This window comes from Pinus tabuliformis, chromosome 1_2 (genome assembly GCF_031772625.1).
Source record: "Pinus tabuliformis cultivar Carrire ecotype Pingquan chromosome 1_2, CPIR1, whole genome shotgun sequence".
Classification (NCBI taxonomy): domain Eukaryota; kingdom Viridiplantae; phylum Streptophyta; class Pinopsida; order Pinales; family Pinaceae; genus Pinus; species Pinus tabuliformis.
The window spans coordinates 122,246,197-122,267,873 of NC_142298.1; the positions used below are offsets into that span (position 1 = coordinate 122,246,197).

Consider the following 21,677-nt stretch of genomic DNA (forward strand, 5'->3'; position numbering starts at 1 on the left):
ATGTAGTATATATCAAATCATAAATCTTATTATGTATATATCAAATCATAAATCTTATTATCTTTCTCTTAATAGTTTGTGTTATAACTTAATAAATATTATAATTTAATAAATGCATTTTTAAATTATTCTATATTTTAAAGATTTTGCTGAAATAATTTGAAGTAAAATTTTATATTTTTGTTATTTAAAATCTATTTCTAAATAAATAAATGAATTTAATATTTTTAAAAATTACAAAATGCTCCGATTACACTCAGACTTATGATTCCAATAAATTTTACCTAATTTAAAATATACTCCCAAATTTAATCTATATACCTAAAATCCTCAGAAACATAAACTAATTACACTATAATTAAACTCTTATTGCTTTTAGAAATAAGATATACCCTTCCGATTAAAATTGCATTTTTTTTGGTCCTTGAAGTCCGTAAGCCCAGTCATTTTCAATCATTAAAGTTTTCGGAAATATCCGAAGTGCAATGAGTTCATCTACGAAGTGCTCTGGGCCGTTGTCAAAATAAACAATTGGAAAAGTTTTCTAAGGAATTTAAAAGTTTTAAGTTAGTTTTTGTTTTTTTAAATTGAAGATATTCATGTATTTTTTAAACGGAATTGAGTACATTTTATATTAAATTAAAAAGGATGATACTCCTGATCAGGCCTGGAATTTGACGTCCCACCGCACGTATTTTTTATTTCAAAACGTATTTGACAGCCAGGAAAATCTTTTCCACGTCAAGTTTGACGTCTGGTATACCTCTCCAACACGTCAAAATGACGTCTAATTTCATAGGAAAAACGTAAAAATCTATAATGCCCTATTTCATAAGAGTCAATGCTTAACACTGGTAAATAACATAGTTTGAAATTAAGAGCTTTTTAAATGTTCCAGGGTCCCATTGCCTACTACCCTAGTACGTACTATTAATAGAAGAAAGTCTCGAGCTACCATTAATGGCTAGCCCATATTAATGATATGCAAATTTAATATGATGAGACATGGAAATTGCAATGTTACGGTTTACCTATTCCATGATCTCGCTGAACGTAGCTATTGTATGTTGAATGCTAAATTGATATGGGTGGGATTCTATTGGAATTTGGCTGTATCTGATGTTCATTACCTCACTGTAAAACCCATTTGTTGCAACTCCGCAATAAACCTCACTGTAAAACTAGTGTAAAACCAAACTGTTGCAGCCTCCCAACAAATCAAGTGTAGTCTGAGTTCTGGACATGCGACTCTGTCCTCCTTGGCGGATTGAAGATATCTGATTGGAACTTGCCTGCAGTCCTGGATTCGAGTCACTGGTTACTTTCCCACATACACCTGTTTGATTTCTTCTTAACACAGATACTTTCAGCCATGCCCTTCATCTTTGATGTAAACTTGATTTGCTCTATCTTTGACAACATGCGCTTTCATGCTTCTAGTTTGAATTTTTATCTTTGCACGCTAGCTTTTTCCTGTAAAATTCGCAGAATAAATCTTTCCTGGCTCGCATATTTTGACCAGACTTAATAGTCATGAGTAACTTATTGTTTGAGAAGAAGAAACACATTATATTTTTTAAGAATATCTTAATCTTGCTTAATTAATTAATTAATTTAGTGATAATTAAATAATATAACCTCGTAAACTCAGCCTTGAGATGAGATGTGAATTGAAAATTTTGAGATTGTGAATAAAAATTCTAATTGAAATTTCATGAGCATGTGAGGTGAACATGGAAGGGCTTGTAATGTAATTGAAATATGAAGATGAGTGCGGCATTGATTTCGTCATGTTTGGTGAGAGTTTGCCAAGAAAATTAAGAATAAAAAAAGAGAGTTTGCAGTGGTGTGGACCTAGCAAGGGCTGAATTTTTTTGGTTGTTAGTGTCAGTGTTTCTAGATGGTCATCTGACTTGGAATATGAAATACATTTTAGTCTGCCCCACGCTTGATGGCTTGGGAATCTTTTAACCATGTATTGGCATCTTGCATGTGAGGCACCTATGTCTTTAGTGATATTTATAATTTTTGGGAGGGCAAAGTTTAAATGCGATTGGGATAAATAATTTGAAAAACAAAGCTGCAAAAAACAAAGGGGTAACATTAAATAATGAGGGGGAAGAACTTTAAATGGAAGGGAGGGAATCCAATGAAGGGGAATTAAAATTCTAATTTGCCCAGAAATTTGTGAAAGGGTAGTGGTCAACTTCAATGGTAGTGGATTTTTCTTGGTATTTTTTCCATAGTATTATCGGAATTCAAATATATAAAGACTTTGAATGAATGCATGGAAATGTTGATGTGGTCCAAGCTAGCTATTCTAATATTAAATAACAGTGTTACAAAACAAAACAATAGTCTTCCATTAACGTTTATTCCACACGGACTCTTATTTAACTCTTCCCAGCTGCCGTCCTGACTCTCAGCCTGCCACTTTGTATAAGAAGATAATGTGAGGGAAGAAATCAGACTCCTCGATTCTGATCGACTATCCTATTAAACGACTCAATCTAGAGAAGTCTATGATTTCTTTTTTAGACTTTCATATTTGTGTAAATAGCAGATTTTAAAAGAAGACATGATATTCAATATTAGCAATCACCACAAAGATCAGTTGAATGCAATTATGGGGTTTTTATTGAATTGAAAATTAATTGGTTATAAAATATTATTGCCACAAACTCTGTAACAATTTCATAGCAACTCACTATTTTAACCATTTTAATACACGGGAATGTTATTATAGTGGTTTTTGTGTACATCTCAAACTGTCCCAACTGCAAATATGCCAAAGCACCCAATATGCTACGCCCAACGCCATTCCTGTAGAGATCGGAACTAGCAGCTCCCACATTCCCACCATAGAGTTTCACTGCAAATGATCCGCATGCACATGCCCCAACTGCAATAATAATAGCAAACAAAGTAATTACGCCATGGAAAGGATAATTTTATTACATTTAGTCCGAATGATTCTGGGATACCATTGTGGGCTCTTGAGTAAGCGTAATAGGCGATATTATATTGATGGACGCAAGTGTTGCAACTTGACACTGGGCTCAAGACAGTAGCGATGAGCATGAGTCACAAACTACAAACCAGCAAGAAATTTGTTGTTTTGGTGGCCATGATGGAAGACTGGAAGATTTTTTCACAGGAGAATGTCAAACTACACGAACTCTTGCTAATTTTTTTAATATGTAACACAAAAGAAAAAATGAGTCATAAATTTACTAAAAAAGTAAATTGACAGGCATGGAAAACCAACACCCGTTTCCAAATTTTCAATTGACAGGCAATTTTCTTTTGAAATTCCAGGCCTGCTCCTGATTTTTAATTAAAAGGGACGAAGTATATTAAAATAGGAGTGAATCACATACTAAAATATTCTGAATCTCATTTTATGGCTATCATAAGCATCTCTAGAAGCTGAATCTCATTTCCACTTCCTCTTCAATTCATGATCCGAATCTCGAGCATTCTGTCTGCCATTCATATTTTTTTAAATGAAAAAAACCAGGTTCATTTTCCAGTAAATAAGGATTGTATCATTGCATCTTATTTTCTTGTTTATATACAGTGTTTCTGGAAACATAATCTCCCTTCCACTTCCGGGTTAGCTCTGATTCGATTCTCATGCAGCATCCCACCCACTATCGCTTCATCAATATAATCTCCCTTCCACTTCCGAGTTAGCTCTGATTCGATTCTCATGCAGTATCCCGCCCACTATCGCTTCATCAATAGTCAAAAAGTAAGCGTATCATGTCGACCACTAGGCCAGCCCACGAGAGTAATGACTCTAGCCAGAAGAAAATGCCCAAAGACACCAAATAGTTGGACAGCACTTGAATTGAAAGGCCCACCGTCCATGATTTTTCACGAGACATGACTTGTAGTTCGTGCATTCTCAAAAATATACCCGCACTAGTTGACGCAGTGGCGACTTTGTTTTTGCGATAAGGGTCTCCAGCCTTCCTTGGTGTTGCGTCGGATCCCAACTCTGATTTCTTGCGTCATCTCAATTGCTAATAGCCATCATCAGTTGCACTGCACACCACTCAAACTGTGATCGATTTGTTGTTTTAATAAACTCTACCCCTCCATCCTCTCACACAAGTACTCCTAGACAAACAATTCTTATCCAGATTGATTGTATCAATGGGGTTTAAGTTCTATTTTGCATTTGCTTTTCAATGCAGCCTCCTGTTCTGTTCTGTCAATGCTGAAGATAAAAAGGTACGAATATTTGAAAATATAAATTTTACTTGTTTTAATTCTAATTTTTTCTATGTAAAAAAGTTTGTTCTTATTCTCTAGCGTTGTTGTTTAGATATAGTTGATTCTTAAATTCCTAATTTCCTCGGATTACTTCTGTTTTTCTCCAGCATCATTCCAATTTGAATCATGTCGCGCCCGGAAGTGTAAATTCTCTGTAATTATGTCAGAGTTATGCTAATTTCACCATAAGTATTCCACTCTGTATGCAGGTATATATTGTGTACATGGGGAGTTCACTCAACAAGAATAGGGAAGAGCTTGTAACGAGTCATCTGGAGGTTCTTTCGTCTGTTCTAAAAAGGTATTAAATGAAATATTCAAATTTCAGAATTTAGCTGTACAGATATTTGTTGTTAATTGATTTAACTTTTCTGAACGTTTACAGTCCCGACCAAGCAAAGCAATCACTCGTTTATAGCTATACATATGCCTTTACTGGATTTGCAGCAGTACTATCCAAAGAACAGGCGACTACATTAATGGGTACGTCCCCATGACTTATTCATAACTAGTGAGAACCCAGTCTCCTATTCTGACAACTCAAATGATCAATATTTGAAGTAATTCTTCAAAGTAATATCAATATTTTTGAAGAATTATTTAAAGTAAGCATGAATATTTGAAGAATTATTCAAAGTATAAATAAGGAAGATAGATTGATAAGAATTTGATAATACTGATTCACCTCCTCTCAGTATTATTTCCAACAGAACAGGCGACTACATTACGTCCCATGAATTATTCATAACTAGTAAGAACCCAGTCTCCTATTCTGACAACTCAAATGATTTAGCAGGGAAACCAGGAGTATTGTCAGTGTTCCCTGATCCAGTGTTAAACCTTCATACGACACACTCATGGGAATACCTAGAAAAGGAACTGGTCATGCCGATGCCTTATTCCAGAAAACCAGACAACTCTGGTGCTGATATCATCATAGGACTTCTAGATTCAGGTATGATGTCATATTTGGCTTTTAGTTTTATAGAGAAAATTTCAATTGGTTCAGTGAACTGGGGTCGGGAGATTCTTGATCATCCAATTACAGTAATATACATGTTATGTATGAACCATCCTCAGGCATTTGGCCGGAAGCAGCCAGCTTCAGTGATAAGGGTATGGGCCCTATTCCTCAACGGTGGAAGGGAGCGTGCGTGAAGGGAGATGATTTCAATGCTTCCAATTGCAACAGGTGGTTCATACATTTGTTTGTATTTTGCATTCTTCTTAGATTTTTTTTATAGTTCAGTGACTGGTTGATTGTTTGAGATTGTATTTTGCATTTTTCTTAGATTTGTATAGTTAGTGACTGTTGATTGTTTGAGATTGTTATTCTTAATTATTTGGATTCTCATCGCATAACGTGAAAAAGAATAACACTCATGAAAACCATAAGAAGATAGATGGTTAGTTTAGTTGGTGGAATTTTTATGGTTAAAGCACATCTATTATTATTAAAGATAGATTCAATTCTCTTTATACTCTCAGGGTGAGGCTCCCCGTCGAGCCAATCATCCTTTCAAGCTTAGTTATCAAGTTCGGCCCTATTGGCCATAAAAATCGGTTGAGCCAATCATCCTTTTCAAGCTTAGTTGGCCATAAAAATCGGTTGAGCCAATCATCCTTTTCAAGCTTAGTTGCCAAATTGGCAGTATTGGCCATAAAAATTCGAAAATACGTAAATAATTAATTCATAAAGATGGAAAATAAAAATATAGAAAAGTTTTTAAAATTTTGAGAAAATCTTATTTTATGAGATATGTACTTTCCAATTTTTTTAATATTGAATTCTAGATAGTTGATTTGTTTAAGAATTAGAATTCTTATTTGGTAACTATGCTTTCAAATAAACTTACTAAATACGAATATTCTATAAACATAATAATCACCCATATCTAAACGTTAAACCACATTAAAAAAATAAATGTAAAATCTCCTTCGTTCCCTTCCTGTCTGTTCTCATATCATATGATTTATAGTTCAAATTTATAATATCATATGATTTATAGTTCAAATTTATAATTCACATAATGTGAACAGGAAAATAAAAAAATAAATGTAAAATCTCCTTCGTTCCCTTCCTGTCTGTTCTCATATCATATGATTTATAGTTCAAATTTATAATTCACATAATGTGAACAGGAAAATAATTGGGGCCAGATATTACTCACGCGGGGAGGACGATGATATGAAGAAAAATATTAAACAGAAATCGATACGGACACAAACGAGGAGTGCAAGAGATGAACAGGGGCATGGCACGCATACAGCGTCCACTGCAGCAGGGAACATTGTGGACAATGCAAACTATTATGGTCTGGCAAGCGGGACAGCAAGAGGCGGACCAGCCAGTAGTTCTACAAGAATTGCCATGTATAGGGTATGTGCACCGGATTATGGGTGTCCAGGTGTACAAATTTTAGCTGGCTTTGACGACGCAGTTAAAGATGGAGTGGATATTTTATCCGTTTCACTTGGATCTTCCTACCAGCATGAATTTGTGGAAGATCCGATAGCCATAGGAGCATTTCATGCTACTCAGAGAGGAATTCTGGTTGTATCCTCTGCCGGAAACCAGGGACCTGACTCTAATACGGTCGGCAATACTGCCCCATGGATGTTTACAATCGCGGCATCCACAATCGACAGGGATTACCTATCAAACGTTGTGTTGGGGAATGGTAAGATTGTTAAGGTGAGAACTACCGAAATACTTAACAAGGTCAAATGAACCCAATAGTATTAGTATTATAAGTTTAAATTTCACTTTACTAGTTTGATATTATCATATTTTTATAACGTTTTTTAGATTGATCACATTATAAGTTACTGGTCCAGGTTTTGAATTATTTAATAGAGTTTATTTAGTTTATTTTGAAGACAAAAATTTATTAAAGTTAAATAATTTTAATGTTAATCAGTAATTTATAATATAATTAATCCAAAAAAATTATTTATCACTTTTCTTTTAAATTCAACTGCTTATTGATAAATTCGAAAGCTTAATCTTGAAAGTATGGAAGACTATTTAGTATTCAATGTGGCTGAAAAAACTAGCAGAGCTTCATATAACTTAATTTAAACAAACATGATGTATAAAACTATTAATTTTTCAAATTGTGAAGGACTTTTACGCGATGTATCATTCTGTAATTTATTATGCTTATATTGTGTGCGCGCTCAGGGGAAGGGCATCAACTTCTCGAATCTTAGCCACTCGGCCGTGCACCCTCTTGTGTACGCAGGAAGCATTCCTGCCAAGTCCAGTTCTGCATCATCTGCGAGGTAAATTATGCAAAAAAAAGTCACAACAATTTGCTTTTCTATTTTTAGGATTTGCTCCTAAAGAGATTGGGAAATCTAATCGTTGCTGAAATTCATCATCAAATCCTTTAAAATAACACACGGTTCACAATTTTTTAGGTTAAATTTCCATAAGTTGAATACATTATCCTCCTCCTTAAACGGTACAAGACAAAAGGTAGGAATTTTTTGTAATTTAATTTGTCATGGAGAGGGGATCATTGTTGCAGAAATTGTGATCTAGACTCTTTGGACGCAACAAAAGCGAAAGGAAAGGTCGTACTTTGTTTTGCCAACGACACAGGGATATTGAGGCCATCGATGAAAGAAGCAGTCCGGGACGCGGGAGGGATAGGGATGATTATTGTGGATGATTCACAAACATCAGAGGCAACTAGCTACGGTACATTTCCAGCGACCACAGTAAGTGAAACGGCTGCAATGGACATATCTTCTTACATAAAAACTGCCAGGTGCGTCCACCCACATCGCCTAGCCTTGCTATATAGCCTAATATATTCGAGATGTGTCGAATCATCATATAGATGAATTAAACATTTGGGCAAATCCAATTACCCTGTGACTCTTTATAATCGTCCAAGTTCTGTCATGATAGAATGCCTGTCGCTACAATTACTCCAACTCAGGCGGTCACAAAATACAAGCCAGCTCCCGTTGTTGCATATTTTTCTTCAAGGGGCCCTGGACAACTCACCCAGAACGTTCTCAAGGTACGCACTGATCGACTTCCAGTCTATTTAGCTTTTTAACCTCATTGAATAAGTTATAGTTAATACTTTTTGGTGTTTAGTCTGTAACATGGTGTTCATAATTTTAATTAACTAGTATATAATTATTAATAATTAAATTGACTTTTAATTACTATAATAAATTATTATAGGGTTTAATTTTATATTAAAATTGGTATGTTTTTCAATTAAATTGATTAATGAAAAACATATTTATTTGAAAAAGGTTATTTTTATAATTCAACTGATTAATAAAAAGAAAATTATAAATCATATAAATATGAATTATGTCTTTTGACATATAATATTAGTTTGTATTATAAAGTTATAGAATTGTTTTATAATATTTGAACGAAGTCAATTTAAATATTTTGAGATATAATATTAGGTAGTATTAGTAAGTCATAGTATTTGTTTATGACATTGCAACACAATGAATTTAAAAGTTTTTACATATAATATTAAGTAGTATTAGTAAGTCATCGTAATGGTCTATGGCATTGCAACAAAACTAATTTAAAAATGAAAAATCTCCATAGTAAATTGGAATGAATCTTTATAGTTAAAAATGTTGTTACATTTATATTGAACTTATATATTAATTGTTTTAATAATAATAATAATAATTTAAAATAAAATTATCATTTAGTAAATTTTTAAGACACTTTTAATTTTGGTAAATATATCATAAGAAAAGTTAAGTCCCACTGACACAACAAGTTGAGGATATGCCTCATTAATAAGGAGGTCAAAGATCAAATCTCATTAGATTGGTTTTTCTCTGTACTAAGAGATGAAATAGGTATTCAAATGTTTATCATTATTTATCACTTATTAATTTTTTTTTATAATAATAATAATTTAAACTAATATTATAATTTAATCAATTTTAATGACATTTTAAATTTTAATAACATAAAATATATTCTATTATAAATCTTTAAATATTTCTCATCATATATCCATTATTTATTTTATAACCACATTCATATAAATTAAATAAATAATTAATTAATTCTAATAGATCCACTCTCATTAATATGAAATCTAATCATCTTCCGTTCAGTAAACTTTCTTTAATTTTACACTTTTATAATAATAATTTCTTTCCCATTTTAACCCTAATTTTTTAATTCTATTTTATCTTTTTTTAATCCCATAACGGATCTTAATTTATTTTTTTATCTGCAAAGGCTGCGTTGAAATAATTTTTAATCCCATAAGGAAAAAAAATAGAACTAAACTTTTATTTTATTTTATTCCTTTATATGCAAAGGGTACGCGGAAATATAATTCTTTAAAACTTAATTTACTGGAAACTTAAGTAATCAATATTTTTAAAATATATATTTGCTTTATTATTAAAGAATAGACCATTAAAACTCCTAAAATATAAATGGCATAAAAAGTTGACTATCCCGTTCCGATATATTTTTTTATGTGAAGATGATCACCACGTGAGCTTTTTAACGTGCAGCCGGACATAAGCGCCCCAGGTGTGAACATACTTGCTGCATGGATTCCCACCGAGGAATCTTCCGACACAGTTCCTCCTGGGATGAAGCCTTCCCAGTTTAACATTATATCTGGAACATCCATGGCGACTCCTCATGTAAGTGGAACCGCTGCATTTGTGAAATCTAGATATATTGCTTGGAGCGCCTCTGCTGTCAGATCAGCCCTGATGACTACAGGTACTTTATCAAATTTTGTTCTTGAAAATGTAAATACCAGAGCCACCAACATCTGGGGACTTTGTTTTCATTCTGAAAATATCACGCACTTATGATTTTAGAGATGCTAACTCCTCCAAATTGCGAATGGGTGTTAACTGAGCGGAGCTATATATTTCTATGGTTAGATAACCAGTATGCGAAAATCCAAAATAAGCATATATAATCCAGCTCATTTAAGACCGATTAACAAGTTAGGGCTAACTCAGCTCATTTAAGACCCATTAACAAGTAGCTTATTTTCAGGGCTAACTCTAGGTCACAATTATGGAAATATGTGTTGAAACAAGTTTTTTTTTACAGTTTGAAAGCTGCTAGAGTTTCTAACATCCATACTCCAATCTTTGTGGCAGCTGTTTCAATGAACAATATGGGCAATTCGTTGACTACTGATACAGATATGCCTGGGACACCTTTTGATTTTGGAAGCGGAGTAGTGAATCCAATGGGAGCTCTGCAACCAGGACTTGTATACGAAACATCAACCGAAGATTACTTCCGCTTCTTGTGTAATTACGGTCTTGATTCGTCGAAGATAAAGCTCATCGCAGGGAACGAAAGCTATAAATGCCCAACTGGGGCAAAGGTGGATTTGATCAGTAACATGAACTATCCCAGCATAGCCATCTCCAAGTTAGATGCTGCAAATGGGGGCACAACCATAAGCAGAACTGTCACAAACATCAGCCCTGATCAGGCACCCACTTACAAGGTTGCCATCGATGCGCCTCCCGCGTTGAATGTGAAGGTCTCTCCACAAACTCTTCGATTCTCCCGGGCGTCCACTAAACTATCTTTCAATGTAGTTTTTGCACCATCTAATGTTTCCACTAAAGGATATGCTTTCGGTACCCTCACTTGGAGCGATGGAAAACATAATGTTCGCACTCCTTTCGCAGTAAATATTGTGTGACCACTGCAATTTAAGAGTAGCCTGCCTTATGTATTTTGTAATTTAAATAAAGCAAGCCAATAGGACATGCGCGAAGTGTTGTTCTCCGCCTCTTCTGTGATGAAATATGTTTTGCGGTAATTATTTTGGCTGAAATCTAAAATCTCCAATCCGATCTTACCAAAACCTAAATCTCATCCATTCTTAAGTTTCATTTTAGAGTTATTGCAATCTTTTAATTAGTGGAAAATGTTAGGCCTGCAATGTCAGCTACATATTGTTTACAAATCTCATCTTCTTTTCTTTTTAATTCGCCAAATGCCAAAGAGGATAAAATGTGTGTGAACGCATAAACCATACCGTAAGATCCTCGTGCAAGCTTTCTGATTGGCCGGATTCGACGACCATAATAGAAAGCTTCAACATGGTATTCCTTTCAACGTACAGCACGGTCGCAAGTTGGGTAGTACAAAAATGAGTGAATACACGATAGTATTCATGATAAGCTGTATCAAATCTTGTACCTTACACTGACCCTGGAGAATTCTTAGCGTCATCGTTTAAAGAAAAATGGGACAAAATCCCTATTTAAGGCTACATCATGGTGATTTGACTGACTTATAATGTTCATGAGCGTAGAACTTTGTTACTCATTGATGGGAGATTCATATAACTTATGGAATTAAATAATAATAGTTTACATGTATCCTTTACGTGTGGATTCCAACGTTGGTTGACTCTTTCATCCTATCCGGGGCCCCAGTTTTTCTTATTATAGTTGCTCCAACATCCCAATCGAATTGCAAAATGACGGGGTTAGTCACTCCAAATAGGCTTGATTGAGTTTTCCTCTATGTTTGTTGCACGGGTATTTAATCTACGAGGAACAATTATTTGGTAAAGCTAAAGTTTTGCCCATACGAAATTTTAAGTTGGGAGAGATAATAATATAATATAAGTATGGGGTTTAGGTAGTGCATTATATTAGATATCATTTTGGGATTCAACAACGTTAATTAAGTTATTGGCTTGATTGAGTTTTCCTCTATGTTGCACGGGGGTATTTAAGCTACGAGGAACAATTATGAGGTAAAGCTAAAGCTTTGCCCAAATTTATAGGAAATTTTAAGTTGGGAGAGACAATAATATAATATAAGTATGGGGTTTACGCAGTGCATTATATTAGATATCATTTTGGGTTTCAACTGCGTTAAGTAAGTCATTCATGTATGACCATTTCCATGAGAGGTAGTTTAGCTTTACCCAAATTTATAGGAAATTTTAAGTTGGGAGAGACAATAATATAATATAAGTATGGGGTTTACGCAGTGCATTATATTAGCTATCATTTTGGGATTCAACTGCGTTAAGTAAGTCATTTACGTATGACTATTTCCATGAGGGGTAGTCGTAACTCACTAATTTCTCATGATTTTTGAATAGTTGACTGAGCACTCATTGCATCACAACACTCATTTCTCATGATTTTTGAATGGTTCACTCAGCACTCATTGCATCACAGGGGTGAAGAAGTGGGATTGAAACTAGTGAAATGAATCACATATGATTTTTGAATAGTTCACTAAGCACTCATTGCATCACAACACTCATTTCTCATGATTTTTGAATAGTTCACTTAGCACTCATTGCATCATAGTGATGAAGAAGTGGGATTGAAACTAGTGAAATGAATAACATAGCATCAATCATCACTTCTGGGGCTTGCACCCGGTAACCAGGACTTGCTGAGAGGTCACCCATCCTAGATCGCCTCTAGCTCAAGCGCGCTTATATGTGGAGTTTTCCCCGCAATCAAGCCCACTTAGCTTGCTACCCCATTTGCAAAACCTTAACAAGTATTGTGCCTCATGAACCATTCAAGTAGAGATCCCTTCACTCTTGATTGTGGGGAAAACTCCACAGTTAAGCGCGCTTGAGCCAGAGGCGATCTAGGATGGGTGACCTCCCGGGAAGTCCAGGTTACTGGGTGCAAGCCTTGGAAGTGATTATTAACGCTATGTGATTCATTTCACTAGTTTCAATCCCACTTCTCGATGCAATGAGTGCTCAATGAACTATTCCAAAATCATCAGAAATTAGTCAGTTACGACTACCTCTCATGGAAATGGTCATACGTGAATGACTTACTTAACGCAGTTGAATCCCAAAATGATATCTAATATAATGCACTGCGTAAACCCCCATACTTAAATTAAAAAAGAGTGAAGGATCTATACTTGAATGGTTCATGAGGCACAATACTTGGTAAGGTTTTGCAAATGGGGTAGTAAGCTAAGTGGGCTTGGTTGTGGGGAAACTTCACAATTAATTGCGCTTGAGCGAGAGGTGATCTAGGATGGGTGACCTCCTGGGAAGTCTTGGTTACCGGGTGCAAGCCCCGGAAGTGATGATTGACTCTATGTGATTCATTTCACTAGTTTCAATCCCACTTCTTCACCCCTGATGATTGACTCTATGTGATTCATTTCACTAGTTTCAATCCCACTTCTTCACCCCTATGAGCATCACTCGATGCAATGAGTGCTCAGTGAACTATTCAAAAATCATGAGAAGTGAGCTATTCAAAAATCCTGAGAAATTACTTAATGCAGTTGAATCCCAAAATGATATCTAAAATAATATAATATAATATATTAAAAATAAAAATAAAATAATTCATTTATATCTATTTAAAATTTTCCAGTTAAATTTCATCTTTAAGATTCCATCTTGCAATGAAATATGTAGAAGATTGAACTTTGAAACCCTGCCACAAAAAATCAAAATATTAAACCATCAACAATTTGCCAATGAAATCCCTTGGGAGCAATGGAACATGCGGATCTCTGAAACCAAAAAAAGGCTGTTATTACTTGATTATTATGTGATTTCATGCAACACTATATTATATTGAATTTCGAAATTTAAATTTGGAAATTTATAAAATGAAACTGAATAACATGATACTCTTTCTCTTTCTAACCATCATATCATCATTGTAATTTGTTCAATCTTGTCATTAAATCTTCAAGATAGACTTCAAGAAAGGAGACTTATTTGCAATTGTTGAACTTCAAGATTTGCAACAGACACTATCAAGGAATGACTAACAACTATTTATATTTTGTTGAAACCTTTACTACATCTCCACGTCTCTATTGCTTTACAGATCCCATGCAGTCCAGTCCCCTCATATGTCATGTATCACTTAGAATGTAAACAAATGGTACCTTCTTTGCTCAAAAGAGGTACTCAAAAGGTGAAAATATTCTCAAAATAGGTACGTGAAATATCAAAATCTACTGTAGTGAAGCTCCCAACGATTTTGGAAAGTTTCCTACCAACTCCAAAGCTCCGAGGAACACGGGAGTGTGTGTTACGTGCTTTCCAATGCATGGAAGCGGTACCCGTGTTACTATGGTTTTCCCCTATCAATGTGTGTTGCACACACATTAATGACCAGATTCATTACTGATAGGCATTTGGATGCTTAACTTTTTTCATTATTAGATTTTCTAAAATTTCAAGATTCATAATTTTGAGATGTCATGGATTAAGGAAGAACTTCACAAATTCGAAAATGCTATGGAACCTGAATATGAAGCGTCATGGACCCATTGTTTACTTCTTTTCAAAAGGGAATCTAGTCTGGACTCTTAAAAAATATTCTAGTAATGTTAAACGTATATTATAGTAATGTTTTACGGGTGGTAGAACACTCCTTTGTGGAGAATAGTAGCCATGTTTTCATTCCTCAGTGGGTGACAATATACCTCACTTTGTAAGGTAAAGTCAATGTCTAGTTTGGGTCCCCATATGTGGAAAGATTACTTAAGAGATGAGATAATATGAGATAGTCCCCTCATGCTTTGAATCTTATTACCAATGTGTCATAACTCTCACTTACAAATTCCAATCATGGTAACTGGATACATTGGAGGAAATGCTATAAACAAACAACATGGTTCTCATTCTTACACATTTGGATAGTTAGAATTGTGAAGCTCTGAGCATGTTCTCTTCTCGTGAATATCACAATAAGGAAGATAAAAAAAAAAATAACATATTTTTATATGTATAATCAAGCGTTAGATATAGCAAAGTCTCTTTTATGCTCTCACCTTGTGCATTCAATGATCTAGGTGATTCAAAATAGAGTTAGTTGGAGACTTATTCTATATTAGTGAGTCTGTGTAAGTCTAGATGAAGAATGAAGATTGGTAAATTTGCATAGAAATTGTATCAAAGCCATAATCTATTGTATTCAACAAGCTTCTCTAGCTTTATAAGAAGACTTCTTAAGAAATTAATCCACTCAATATGATATGCATTGTTCAAAAGTGTTTAATATATACTTGGCTATCCATTCCTGTAATTTCATTTGGTGGTAAAATTAAAGAAACATATGATAGTGGGACATGAGTTGTGTCGATTGTTTTTTGAAGGGAAGGATAGCCATGTTACGAACTTTAGATATTATCTAATATGATCTTTTATCCTATTAGTCTTCTTAAAGGTGAAGGATAGGCATGTTACTAATGCGGGAGCATCTGGACTTAGCCAGCAATGTGATGGTTTGTTCACATGTTGTGGCTAAATGAGTTGGATTTCACTGACCTGAGTGGTCAAAATTCAGTTTTGATAGAGGGTTGGATCTCTCGAAAATTATATGTACTTCATTATTCTAATAGTTAGGAAATTGTCTTATTTTAGACTAAGGGATATGCTGTTAGCATATGTGTGTAATAGAGAAAAAAAATAGAGATTTGATTATTAGATTGATTAAAATAGAGATCGAGTCATTAATATAGTTAGAATAGGATTTGGCTCATAAAAGAGAAGAAATTTTAATGAAAAGGGATTAGCTGAGATGATTGAGATTTGAGTGAGAGGCGAGAGTTGAGTGATAGAGAGGGTTTTGAGATTGAAACAGGGGTCTGTTAAATTGCTGTAATTGAGCCGAGAGGGCCAAGACTCTATAACTATTATTATATTGAAGGAATTTGATTTAGTGAGCATCTTGGTGTTAATCCTGGTGAAAACTCTCATTTACCTCTGTGCATTTGAATTCTGAAACTAAATCGGGTATTTTTCTTGTTTTCAAACTTTAATTGTAAACCTCAGTGTTTATATGTTAATCGCGATAATTAGTATTAATGGTGGGGATAGAAGAGCATAGAAAGGCTTGATCATGGTTGAAGACCTGCAATCAATCTTAGCCATCGATCGCAAATTCAAACTTTTGGGTCACAGTCAACAGCCGGGTTAGGCCTGTTTTTAACCCGAGTGTTAGTTGAAGAACCACCAGCCGTAGGATTTGATGGACTCCATTATCCAATGGATATCGGGTTTTAATATGATCAGACGATAATCTCAAATATGGGCCAGAACTTTTATAGCCCAAGTTTTATAAAACATATCAGCTTCGTAAGGGTGGTTAAGGGTCACACTAGTTCCCTGGCTGATATCGTTGTGAACCATTGATCGAGAACGCTTTGATCAACGGTGTAGAGTGAAGCGTCTGTGCAAAAATGGAAAGTTAAAGTGGGACCTGTTGTTGTTCAATTGTTGTTCAATTGACCTCCTGCATCATTTTTAGTATCAGAGCACAAAGATTGAGTTTGACTGCAGTAAACATGCCGCCAAGGATAGGAGCTGGCATAGGTCGAGGAAGACCTGAAGCAAACGCAGTTCTACTGCAGGAGATCTGGAGTATATGTAGAAGGACGGACACAATGGAGACTGCTCAGAGAAGAACACCTAATGAATGAGTTTCCATTGCTATAGAAGAATCTTCTGAGGAAGAAGAAGAGGAGGAAAATGAAACTACCAAAGTTATCAAGATGTTGGCTAAAGTAGGTGGAAAACCAAAGGTGGAAATTCTTGTGTATGAAGGGGGTCCCAATGCAGAAGAGTTACTGGATTGGATCAATTCACTGTAATAATATTTTGATTATGAAGAGGTTAATGAAAAAAATAAGTTAAAATTTGCAGTTACCAGATTGAAGGGTCATGTAGCTATTTGGAGGGATGAACTACAAACATCCAAAACAAGAAAAGGAAAGTCTAAGATCAAGCAATGGGAAAAAATGGTGAATAAAACGAAATCTAAATTTATGCCAAAATATTATCAGTTAAATCTTTTCAAACAGTTACAAAATTTAAGGCAAAAAGGAATGTTTGTTAAAGAATACACATAACAGTTTTAGAGGTTGAGTATTAAAGAAGGATATGAAAAGGATGACATGGAGAAGGTAGCTAGATATATCAATGGCTTAAGATATGACATACAGGATGGGATCATCTTGTTGAGTATGAAGACCATTGAAGATGCCTATCAAGCAGGTTTGAAGGCAAAAGAGAAGATGTTGAGAAAAAAAAATCAGAGGAATAGAGGGAAAAGTTTAGCAAGAGGTAGAGGAACTACCAGACCAAGGTTTCAACAACATTAGAACGAAGCAAGAAGTTCAAGTAGTAGACCACCACAGAGGGGAGATTTCAATAGAGGAAGATTTGCACCCAGAGGAAGAGGCCAAGGAAGAGATATTCGATGTTACACATGTGGAGAATGGGGACATGGATCATGGGACTTTCCTCATAGTAGAACACCAAGTTGGAGGAATGTTAATGTGGCTAAGGAAAAGAAAGAAACACCTCAAATTATAGAAAAGGAAGAATCCCCTGAAGTAGGAGAATCCCTGTTATTGAAAAGGGCATTGCTTAAGGTAGAGAAAGAGACTGAATAACCAACTCAGAGGAAGAGTTTATTCAGAACTACATGCAAATCCAAAGGTAAATGTTGTAAAGTGATAATTGACAGTGGAAGCACTACTAACCTTGTTTCTACAGAGATGGTGGACAAGCTAGGATTAGTGAAGATGGTGTACCCTACTCCCTACAAAGTGTCATGGTTGCAGAAAGGACATAATATTATTGTGATAGAACAATGCAAGGTAGAGATACAAATTGGTACGTATAAGGATGTGATATTGTGTGATGTAATGCGCATGGATGTATGCCATGTATTGCTAGGAAGACCGTGGCAGTTTGATTTGAAAGCTATTCGTGATGGGAGGAAAAATACTTATACTCTGGAGAAGGATGGAAATAAACATACACTGCTGCCATTGAAGGATGAAGCTGACAAAGGAGCACCTGGAAATAGTGTTATGCTAATGAGTGGAAAGGAGCTATTTTTAGATGTAGGAAAAGGTTGAGAAATGTATTTTGCTGTCATAGGGAGACCTAAGGTAATTTTGACTTCCACAAACTTAGTGATTTACCTGAAGAAATCAAAACTTTGTTGAGTGATTCTGCTAATATTATTGTGGATGAGTTGCCAAATGCATTGCCACCAATCAAAAGTATTAGTCATCATATTGATATAATACCAGGAGCAAGTTTGCGAAACAAAGAAACATACAGATTAACTCCTCAAGATAATGTAGAAGTTGGAAAACAAGTGCAAGAACTGATGGATAAGGGATTAATCAAAGAGAGTCTTAGTCCATGTGTTGTACCAACAGTATTGAGTCCAAAGAAAGGAGGTGAATGGCGTATGTGCACAGATTCCAGAGCCATAAACAAGATCACTATCAGGTATAGATTTCCTTTACCACGCATGGATGATTTTATGGATTGTTTGAGTGGGTGAAAGTATTTTACTAAAATAGATCTGAAGAGTGGATTTCATCAAATAAGAATTAGAGAATGAGATGAATGGAAGACTACAATTAAAACAACCAGTGGGTTGTATGAGTCGTTAGTGATGCCTTTTGGACTTGCTAATGTACCTAGCACATTCATGAGATTGATGAATGAAGTCTTCAAGGAATATGTAGGCAAGTTTGTTATTGTTTATCTTGATGATATTCTAGTTTTTAGTAGAAGTAAAGAAGAACATCTAGAGCATCTTACATTGGTTTTAAGAACTCTCCAGGAAGAGAAACTACTGATAAATATGAAGAAATGTAGTTTCATGAAAGAATAATTAATTTACTTGGAATTTGCAGTTTCTAAAGAAGGGTTGAAAATGGATCCAGAGAAAGTCCAAGCAATTTGGAACTAGCCTACTCCAAGGAATATATTTGAGGTAAGAAGTTTTCATGGTCTTGCAAGATTTTATAAGAAATTTATTAGAGGGTTTAGTTAGACTTGTGCACCAATTCTTGAAACAATCAAGGAGACTAATCAGCCGTTCAAATGGATAGAAGCAATAGACATGAATTTTAAGTTGTTGAAGAGGAAAATCACAAAGAAGCTAGTTTTAGATTTACCCGATTTTGAAAAAGTATTCCAAGTTGAAACGAGTGCTAGTGGAGTTGCAATTGGAGAAATTTTGAGTCAGGAACAAAGACCAATAGCATACTTCATTGAGAAATTAAATGAAGCGAAGAAGAAGTATTCTTTTTATGATAAAGAATTTTATGATATTGTACAAGCCTTAAAAAAATGTATATATTACTTGCTACCAAAGGAGTTTATATTGTATTTTGAAAATCATGCATTACAGTTCATAAACAATGAACAAAAGTTGAACAAGAAACATGCCAAGTGGGTAGAGTTTTTGCAGAGCTTTACTTCTGTGATAAAACACACAAGTGGTAAGTTGAACAAAGTTTTTGATGCTTTAAACATGGTAGATTTCATTGTGCAAGAATTAAAAGTTGGTGTTGTAGGATTTAAAGAAATGGTTGAAATGTATAAAGACGATGCATATTTCAAAGATATTTATACACCAGTACAAAATCCAATAGTTCATAACTGAATTCAGTGGTTAGATTATATTATCTAAGGAGTTTTATTGTTTAAAGGCAACAATTTGTGCATTCCCAAATGTTCTATGAGGGAAAACATAATAAATGAGAAACATAGTAGAGGATTATCTAGTGACTTTAGACAAGACAAAACCTTTGCTTAGGTAAATGCTTTTTATTATTGGCCAAAGATGCAAACTGATGTTAAGAGATTTGTTGAGAAGTACAAGATATGTCAAAATGCTAAAGGGAGAAGCCAGAATACAGGATTGTACCAGCCATTTCTAATACCAGACCAACCATGGGATGAAGTTAGCATGGATTTTTTTTGGGGTTACCTAAAACTCAAAGGGGGAATGATTTCATTTATGTTGTGGTAGATAGATTTTCCAAGATGGCACATTTCATTGCATGTAAAAAGACTAGTGATGCTACACATATTGCTAATCTATTTTTTCCAGAAATTGTAAGATTACATGGATTGCCTGTATGTATTTTGTCTGATAGAGATACAAAGTTTGTAGGGAATTTCTGGAGAACTCTTTGGAAGAAACTAGGAGCTAAGCTCAGTTTCAGTTTAGCATACCATCCTCAAGCAGATGGACAGACCGAACTAGTAAATAAAAGGTTGGGAAACATATTGAGAAGTTTAGTGTATCAAAATCCTAAGTAGTGGGATTTAGCACTAGCTCAGGATGAGTTTGCTTATAATGACACTCCAAACTGAAGTACTGGAATGAGTCCATTTCAAATTATTTTTGCGATGAATCCAAGATGTGTGTATGAGCTCAGAAATTTGGGAAAACAAGAGACAAGAAGTGCAAAAGCTGAAGAGCTTGCAGAGCAGATGCAGAGCCTACAAGAAGATGTCAAAGGGAAATTGCAGGAAAGAAGTGGAAAATACAAACAAAGAGTAGATATGAAAAGAAGAGAGAAAGAATTCCAAGTGGGAGATTTAGTGATGGTGTATTTGAGAAAATAAAGATTTCCTGCTAAGACTTACAATAAATTAAAAATGAAAAAGATAGGACCATGTAGAAACTAATGCTTATGAAATTGAATTGCTAGAATGGATTGGAATATCACCTATCTTCAATGTCGAGGATTTGTATCCATACAAAGAGACATATACAAAGCTACAGGAAGAAAATACAGAAGATGAAGTTCAAATTTTGAGCTTGGAAGAAAAAATTCCAAAGGCAGTTAAGAGAGAGGTGGAAGCTATTTTGGAGAAAAGAGTATCCAAATGAGCTAGAGGACAGGTTTATTTTCAATATATAGCCAAATGGAAAGGACAACCAGTGGATGATTCTAGTTGGTTGACAATAGAAGAGTTGCAGAAGTATGGAGTAAACCTTGAAAGACTAAGGGATGATTCTCTTCTCCCCTAGGAGTCTGATGCAGGAGCATCTGGACTTAGCCAACAATGTGATGGTTTGTTTACATGTTGTGGCTAAATGAGTTGAATTTCACTGACCTGAGTGGTCAAAAGTCAGTTTTGGTAGAGAGGGTTGGATCTCTTGAAAATGATTTGTACTTGATTATTGTAATAGTTAGGAAATTGTCTTATTTTATACTAAGGGATAAGTTGTTAATATAGGTGTGTAATACATAAAAAAAATAGAGATTTGATTGTTAGATTGATTAAAATAGAAATTGAGTTGTTAATACAGTTAGAATAGGAGTTGGATCATAAAAAAAAAAAGAAATTGTAATGAAAAGGAATTAGCTGAGATGATTGAGATTTGAGTGAGAAGCGAGAGTTGAGTGATAGAGAGGGTTTTGAGATTGAAACAGGGGTCCGTTAAATTGTTGTAATTGAGCCCAGAGGGCCAAGACTCTGTAACTATTATTTATTGAAGGAATTTGATTTAGTGAGCATCTCGGTGTTAATCCCACTAAAAAATCTCGTTTACCTCTGTGTATTTGCATTCTGAAACTAAATCGGGTATTTTCCCTGTTT

The 21,677-nt window shown here is 34.7% G+C and overlaps 1 protein-coding gene across 1 annotated transcript; it reads left to right on the forward strand.

The window, feature by feature from the left end:
• Positions 1–4,016: 4,016 nt before the first annotated feature.
• On the forward strand, positions 4,017–11,069 carry LOC149204817 (CO(2)-response secreted protease-like). The gene is made up of 11 exons (XM_089393376.1): positions 4,017–4,239; positions 4,491–4,582; positions 4,667–4,764; positions 5,078–5,236; positions 5,362–5,473; positions 6,424–6,976; positions 7,466–7,566; positions 7,815–8,057; positions 8,201–8,315; positions 9,811–10,027; positions 10,420–11,069. The coding sequence occupies exons 1-11, from the start codon at positions 4,162–4,164 to the stop codon at positions 10,977–10,979; spliced, it is 2,328 nt and encodes a 775-aa protein (XP_089249502.1). The 5' UTR covers positions 4,017–4,161; the 3' UTR covers positions 10,980–11,069.
• The last annotated feature ends 10,608 nt before the right edge of the window (positions 11,070–21,677 follow it).

Coding starts and splice junctions, on each gene's coding strand:
- LOC149204817 (XM_089393376.1), top strand. CDS start 4,162: ATGGGGTTTAAGTTCTATTTTGCATTTGCTTTTCAATGCAGCCTCCTG. Junction 6,977..7,465: donor GGAATGGTAAGATTGTTAAG/GTGAGAACTACC, acceptor GTGCGCGCTCAG/GGGAAGGGCATCAACTTCTC. Junction 10,028..10,419: donor ATCAGCCCTGATGACTACAG/GTACTTTATCAA, acceptor TCTTTGTGGCAG/CTGTTTCAATGAACAATATG.